At 34.6% G+C, this 8204-nt stretch overlaps 1 protein-coding gene and 1 long non-coding RNA gene across 4 annotated transcripts in view; one reads left to right on the forward strand and one right to left on the reverse strand.

Annotated features, from left to right (window-relative positions):
• The window catches only part of LOC135220758 (uncharacterized), a 359794-nt gene that overhangs the window by 211961 nt on the left and 139629 nt on the right, over window positions 1-8204 (forward strand). The window lies entirely within an intron of this gene.
• The window catches only part of LOC135220757 (orcokinin peptides type B-like), a 111393-nt gene continuing 105493 nt past the window's right edge, over window positions 2305-8204 (reverse strand). The window contains exons 3-4 of one of the 2 annotated variants that reach the window (XM_064258205.1): window positions 5070-5103; window positions 2305-3261 (exon numbers count right to left, since the gene is read on the reverse strand). In XM_064258205.1, coding sequence (XP_064114275.1) covers window positions 2736-3261; window positions 5070-5103 — 560 coding nt within the window. In that variant the 3' untranslated portion in view covers window positions 2305-2735. The remainder of the gene's footprint in view (window positions 3262-5069; window positions 5104-8204) is intronic. The other variant, XM_064258206.1, reaches the window with a different exon arrangement.

Below are 8204 nucleotides of genomic sequence, written 5' to 3' on the forward strand. Positions count from 1 at the left end.
ACATCCAGTTTACAAATTCTGTAATATGCCTTTTGTGATAGAGACAAGTGAAGTTCCCTTTTCATTATCAGAAACATTTTGCTCCAAAAATTATAGGTAGCCGCAATTAGTTGCCATGTATTATTTGCTACGTGAAAATCTCGTTAGCTCCTGACACGAACCTTTTACAGGGGAGAAGGGATGAAATTTAATTTGGAAATATCGAGAGCATTAAGATTGTCAAAGATGGCTTTATTTAATTTCTTTATATTGATATGGGAGAAAGGTACTGAAAAATGCAGTACTGATATCAGCCGTTTTCTAATTCTTTGAAAAAGGGTCAATAATGACTTCTGCTGTTCATGCTTTTACTTTGAGATTCAAGGAATCTCCAGGAATGAGTAATCATTTGCCTCGGACGAAGCATCCTTCCAATTTCTTAATTTCTTTACAAGACATTAAAAAAAATTTGATTTTCAGCATGGTTAATAAAAAAATGTTTATTCTTGGAAGTAGGGAGTTTAGTTTAGAGAAATATTTGCCTTAAAGTGAGTAGTTTTATTTGTTCTAAGGGATCACTTTATCTGGTGAACCACATTTGCCATCCTTTGCAATGATCAGCAAAATGCCCGCATCTGTTCATCAGATTTCATTTGGTAAGATATTAACTGATGTTTAGGAGACCTTTCAAAGTTTCTGGAGGGTTTATTAATCATTTCCAAGGAATGGCTTATAAGTAATTTGTTTCCTTCCATTACCGAACTTCGGAATCTGTCCTCTGTTCCGTTTTCAACTCATATGGCTCGAGATAGATAAAGGCATCAGATTTCTGCCTAACCAGCCTTTACATAAAATCAAGACAGTGAAGCAAACGCGTAATGCGTATCATACTTATGACAATGAAAAATGTTAATATATATTTATCTAAAGAAATCCCTTGGTGTCTACTTAATCTACCTATTTTTTTTGCTTGTATGGAACTCTGGTGGTTGCTATCTGTTTGTTTTGTTTGTGTTTCTGTAGTATTTACCTGCTCGTCGATGTTTCTTTTGTTTGAACACGGTTGTATTTGTTTTATCTGCTTCTCAAATCTGTGCATTTCGAATATCAAAGCACGATTTGTATCCTCGTAGGCATTTTTTTTGCTTGCTCAAATGCTATTATAGGTGCTGTCTGATTATGTAATAAGAATGTGAGAAGACTCTTGTTGTGACCTGCGTCAGAACATTTCATTTTGAATTCTAATATTTATTGCGTCCATGTAATCCATTTCTTGTTTTTTTAAAATAAAGTTTTGTATTAACTGTGTACTAATTTTTCTCCTGTTATAGAGTCTCCTTTTGTCATAAAATCTCTCTTGTCATCTGATACTTCCAGTAGCCTTGGCAATGTATGTATGTATGCAGGCAGGCATGTTTCGAAAAATCTATTCTTAACCCCACTCTTTGTGAATTACAGAATATTCGACTTTCAATGGCTGGACATTTAGGCATTTATATCATATAATACTTTTCAAGGTACTCTGTTCGTAAAAATCGTAATATTAAGTGTACATCAGGTATTCAGAATTCTGTCGCTACAGCATTTCAAGTGGTAAAGAATAAAGCATAGGTGTTCATATATATTTTCTATAATCTTACAAGTACTTTGTATCGTTTGGTTTGAATGCAATGAGTTGTTAAACATTGATTAAAAAAACACTGCTGGTATATGACGCTCAAATTTCTCAGCAAATGGATGGGTCAGCAAAAACTCATTTACCATATCCACTTAAAAGTTATAAATCCTTTTTTTTCACATACATCAGAAAAAAATATATTATATAAAACAGGCCCATCTCTAAGCCTCCCTCTCATTTCGGTGCTGTGAAATCAATGCATATATTGAAAGCATTCTTTGTATTTTATATACATACCTTTATTTTGATTTTGTGACAATTAAAAGAGCATTTCCCATCGGTTTGGCTACAAGGAACATTCAGCACATCGGAGTGATTTTGTCATGTGAAAAAAAAGCACTTGCTCTTGGAAGAGTGAGATAGAATAGTGTCCTTGAGCTTTTACGAATAGTGCAGAAGGTATGACAAGTCCCAGTTCTCTGACGTCACCAAGCTGATAGTTATTTTTACCTGGAGTCTTTAAAAATTCAGCGTTCCTTTCAGTAGTGTTTTTTCATTTCTTTCTCCGAAACTGTATTTGTTTCTATCTTTCATTTCCATGTCTTTTTCATTTCATAGTTTCTGTTAATCAAGTTCAGTAAGGATACAAGACCAAGAACAGTTTATAACAACACAATGAAATAAAAGTGCAGAAAGAAAGTCAAACGTATTAAAAATAGTCTTTATTCCTTCCTTGACATTGCCAGCCACCTATGTTTTAACATGAGACTAAGAAGACCTCCAAAAAAGGGGTCACTGCCCCTTTTTGGAGATACCTCTAAAGAGATATGTTCTTGAAATGAACTTTTTTCAGAGTGCGTAATACCATAAAAAGGAAGGTCACGGTAATATAATAATATGTCAGCGTAAGAAAACAAGTCTAGAGATTATACATTTTGATGCGTTCACTACTTCGTTATTCGTTTTGGAGGATTTTTACCAGAACAACATCGTTCATTGTTAACCAGTGTCACTGCACGAGGCTTATGGAACAGAAGTGTTAGCAGTTCATTTTTGTGTAATGGAGAATTTGTCGTCTGGAAACAGTTAAGAAAGAATAATAATCCTAATGCTCTCCGCTGAAGTCTGGCGAAACTTTTCACTCGGAGCTACGTCGAACGAAGCCGAAGCCAGATCGGTCGATTTCGTCGAAGTTGCGCTTGTAGAGATTGGCAAGGTCACGGGGGCTGAGGACGCGCTTCGCGAAGCCGAAGCCCTGTCTGTCGATCTCGTCGAAGTTGCGCTTGTTGAAGCCGAAGCCTGATCGGTCGATCTCGTCGAAGTTGCGCTTGTAGAAGCCCATTCCGGTGCGGTCGATTTCGTCGAAGTTGCGCTTGTTGAAACCGAAGCCAGATCGGTCGATTTCGTCGAAGTTGCGCTTGTAGAAGCCCATTCCGGTGCGGTCGATTTCGTCGAAGTTCCTCTTGTTGAAGCCGAATCCAGATCGGTCGATTTCGTCGAAGTTCCTCTTGTTGAAGCCGAAGCCTGAACGGTCGATTTCGTCGAAATTCCTCTTATTGAATCCAAAGCCAGATCGGTCGATTTCGTCGAAGTTTCTCTTGGCGAATCCAAAACCGGACCTGTCGATCTCGTCGAAATTACGTTTGCTGTGTCCGAAACCGGTTCTGGAAGAGCAGAAGAAATGGGTGTATGAATAAATGAACAAATTTAAATATAAGTGTAGATGGACAACTAACACTCGATCTCTTATTTTAACAAACTATCTGAATAATTGTCAGATATTCCTTTATATAGTTTTATTTTTATGCTTTATGTCGTGAACTGATTTTATTAAAGTCGAGGTAAGAGGAAAAATTTGTTGAGAAATGAAACTAATGAATTATCTAGTATTTCATATATATATATATATATATATATATATATATATATATATATATATATATATATATAATATATATATATATATATATATACATATACATATACACATACATCATATATATATATATATATATATATATATATATATATATATATATATATATATATATATATATATATAATATGTGATGTAGATCACCAAAGTCCTAGGAATATTAATCGAGCAAACATTAAGGAATGTTTAGAAGAAAACAATACCACATATTGATTTTTGTAAGAAAACGCACGTATTATTTATACTCTCCTTTGTTTACGTCGGCAAGCCAGTGCATTAAGAGTATTGTATTTTACATCTGTATGTCATAGCCATAAAAGAAAATGAAGAACTCTGTCGTCTTCTATTTTTTGTTAGATAATGATAGACAGCGGCAGTTTTCATAATATTACTGCTAAGAATGACTGAGTACTCTATGCACTTATCCAACTCATATTACTCTCAGGAATGACTGGTTGCTTAGTGCTTAAAGATAAAATTACTGTTATGAATGTCTAAATGCTGTGTACCTACTTATTTAAATCAGATTCTCTCAGGAATGGCTGATTGGTGTGCACTTATCCAAATAAGATTACTGTCAGCAATGACGGTGTGGAAATTATAATGTGCTTATCCTAACCAAATTACAGTCAGGAATGAATTTTCGCTTAATTTGAACCATCTATTGTTACTTATTCTTTGGCACATAAACACACAAATGATATGTTGGTAGAAAGTATTTGAAAGTGGGTGAGCTGTAACCTTAGGGATTAAGTTATTCAGAAGAAACTGTGGCATACCTAAACGTTTTCCGAAGTACATATATCCTCAAAATTTTGCGCTAATCCTGGATTTAAATAATTTTAAAGAACAAACACCACACGGAAAATACGCTAACAGTATCATTATCACTTTATTTTGAAAAAAATATTCCCTAGTCACCTTTTTATATTTTTTGTTATCTTTATATGTGAACTTAACTAGAAGGAATTCTAAATCGATTACAAATATTATGAAACGTTTCTCTAATCTCTTACAGAAGGCACCTGTATTAGACATCACGCAAAATTAAATTGCGGTGAAAAGAAAAGAGGAAAAGACGTTAGAGAGAGAGAGAGAGAGAGAGAGAGAGAGAGAGAGAGAGAGAGAGAGAGAGAGAGGCCTTCTCAATATCTTTAGTTTCTGGTTGATCGCTTTACCTCTTCTTGAGGCTGTGCGTGTGGATTTTGGATCCCCCAGGATGAAAGAGCCAGAAAGAGACCTGACATGACCTAGATATGAACTTGGTCGAGCCATGGTATGTCTCCATAGTCAATCTCAGAAGTGTCTATATATTACCCGGATTCAAACGGGGAAATATCCTATTTCAGTTTCACTATCATTTCTGAACTTTGCTATCAGAAGTACTATCTATTTATTACCGGAATTTAAATAGGAAATACTCTTAACATTTCAGTATCAGTAAGAAATCTCTAAAAGTTGCTTAGCGACAGAGTCGTTTCATAGAGAGGTCATGGAAACGTCAGAGAAAAAAGAAGAAATATGTTTATTACTTACGTGAATGAGTCGAATCGCTTTACAGGTGCGTTATCTGGGGAAAAAAGAAAAAAAGAAACATTGTAGCAAAAATAATAAAGCACAATTTGTCTGTATTTCAGATATGTTTCTTACAAGTAGAAAGTTTTCTAAATTATATTATTTAATAATTGTACGTGTTGACTACATGCAAATTCATTGGATGCTGAGTATGCTCCTGAATGATTTGCCACTATTCCTTTGCAACGAACATCGTTGGAACAATATTCTCTTCTAGAGCTGTGGTTTTCTAGACGCAGTCTATGAAATCATACACACACACACACACACACACACATACACACACACACACACACACACACACACACACACCACACACACATATATATATATATATATATATATATATATATATTATTATGCATGTCTGTTAGGGATAATAGCTATCGCTACGCCTGTTTTCAGTCAAATGTACTGCACGAGATCAGCAAGAAGAATAGATTCATTAAAACCTCGATATACATAGAAATAAGTTTGATATATATATATATATATATATATATATATATATATATATATATATATATATATATATATATATATATATATATATATATATATATATATATATATATACTACTATATATATATATTATTATAGAAATAATTTCCAGTTGTAAAAATACGAGCAGAGCCGATCAGGGTATGGCTTCAGATACCAGTTTTGTCCCTTTGTAATTTCCGGGGCCGAGTTCGATAACTGATTCGAGGACGTTTCACTAACAAGGGATATTGCTCACGAAAAACCGCTTCCGCAACAAGGACCAAAGTGGAAGAGACTCTCTTTGTTGGTTGGAGTCAAAAGAACCATTAGAGAGAGAGGAGAGAGAGAGAGAGAGAAGAGAAGAGAGACGAGAGAGAGCGAGAGATGAGAGCTCTATACTTTATGTATTGTCAATTAAAAAAAATATAGCGAGCTCATGTAAAGAAATGCCTCATGATAAACCGACATGAATTTTCTGGACAGGTAAACACATCAGAGAGAGCTAAGCCGCGCAGTGTAGTAGAATAATATACGAATAGATCGTACGGAGACCAACGGATATTAATTTCAAATTGCTGAAATTTCTTTTCTGTTATTTTTTGTAGGGATTACTGGGTGATCCATTATTTGGCCTCACTGTCACGCATATTCATTTCATGTCATCACATGAAATTATTCCTAGAAAGTAATTGTCAGTGAATAATCTGTCCATCTGAGCAATTCGAGCTCGTTGGTAAATGTCTTACTAGCAATACATATCAACATTCTAATAGAAAATAAACAAACCAAAAATAGAAAGCGTTCGCAATGACCTTTCCCTTGGATATGAGCAAACAGAACTGATCGTCCTATGAATCGATTGATGACGTAGTTACAAATCTTATGGAAGTCTCTCTCTCTCTCTCTCTCTCTCTCTCTCTCTCTCTCTCTCTCTCTCTCTCTCAGGTGAACTCGCTCACTGGGCTTATGTGAAGAATTATGGACGCTCTTAAATCCAACAGGTGGAAATTACTTTAGCATTTCATCCGAAATTTAGAGCCGATACCTCGAATTGAAATTTTTTCTCGTTTCTTTATAGCTCGCAAAGTCAGCATATTAAGGTTCGATATTTACGGCCATATTTACTAGATCATTTTATGGCTAGTGAAAGCAAAGTCTAAAAGAATGAGCTGAAAAGTGTAAACCTATAAGAGAGGTAAAGGATGTCATGCATGGTATGAATGTAATTTACTGACAAATTAGACACGAAGGTCTTACTTATAACCGAAGCTCAATGAGAAATCAACGACATAAAGTGAAAAGAAATGCAAAGAAATGTAAAGTGAAATGGAAAGCGAATATGTCTAGAATCTCATGCGAGTTCACTGAGTTATTTCAAGTGTTAAAAGAATGGAAAACTAAATAATAATAATAATAATAATAATAATAATAATAATAATAATAATAATAATAATAATAATAATAATAATAATAATAAATTAGCCTCGTCTTTTGTTGAGAAAATCTTATTTCCTTTAGAAGTCCGAGTCACGCAAACTGAACCTTACGTAACTATGCATACACAAGGAAGTCATATTCCAGGTAATAAACAAAAGAATAAAAGTAATTATGATAAGGACGATTAGACAAAGATACGGGCGGTAATTTCCCAGACACACGGACTTCAAGGAGCTGAAATATTCATAATTAAGGTTATTAAGAGTCCCGAAAAAGATAAGAGTCAAGAGGAGAACTGCTGGAAGGGTTATTGTAAGAAAGATGTAATATAACGTTAGTAAAACTTCTGATAATGAAATGATAAACGTCAGGAATAAATGATGCGATGAAAATAACCTTGGGTTAAGGTAGTCTTTAAGTGATATGGTCATAGTATATTATATGAAAAGATAAAACTCAATATACTGTGTTAAAGGACGAATCTACAGACAATGCAGATGATAATGGCAAGACGTTAATTTGATAAGAAAATGATGAAAAGAAGTAAAACAAAAGCAGCCTCAAGAAAGCGAATAACAGTAATGTAACCATACTGCCTAGGAATAGGCAGGAAAAACGCTATTTCCTTAGATCACCTATGAATTCAAACGTGGGCATCACATTTTTGGAGCTCGAAGCCTAAAAATGCAATTATTCATTCCATTTAAAGTTATTGAAAAACTAATTAGTAAGGAAATATATTCACCCGCCTCTTTGCAGCGAATGTAAATGAATTCATTATTTCTCTTCACTATCGGAAATAACAGCATTTGATTAGAAGCACACACACACGCGCGCGCGCAAACACACACACACACAAACACATACACATAAACACACATACACACACACACTTAATATATCTGTAAGAGATCCTGACATGAACACAAATGAAGGAGGCACTACGTTTGGGGGGACTTTCGTACTTCAATACATGTTCATAACATCGGTAACAAATAAGTCAGTTAGCGATAATGCGGAATAACATTTGCCAATAACAAAGCAGCAATTAAATCACTAAATAAATCACTAGTGGCTTCAAGCATACAGCAGAAATAAAAAAAGTCCAGACACTTCCTGCGCAGAGCGATCAAATCTCTCTCCAAAGAATGCTGCGAGTTACAGAGTTTGTGTAA

The sequence above is a fragment of the Macrobrachium nipponense genome, chromosome 2 (genome assembly GCF_015104395.2).
Source record: "Macrobrachium nipponense isolate FS-2020 chromosome 2, ASM1510439v2, whole genome shotgun sequence".
Taxonomy (NCBI): domain Eukaryota; kingdom Metazoa; phylum Arthropoda; class Malacostraca; order Decapoda; family Palaemonidae; genus Macrobrachium; species Macrobrachium nipponense.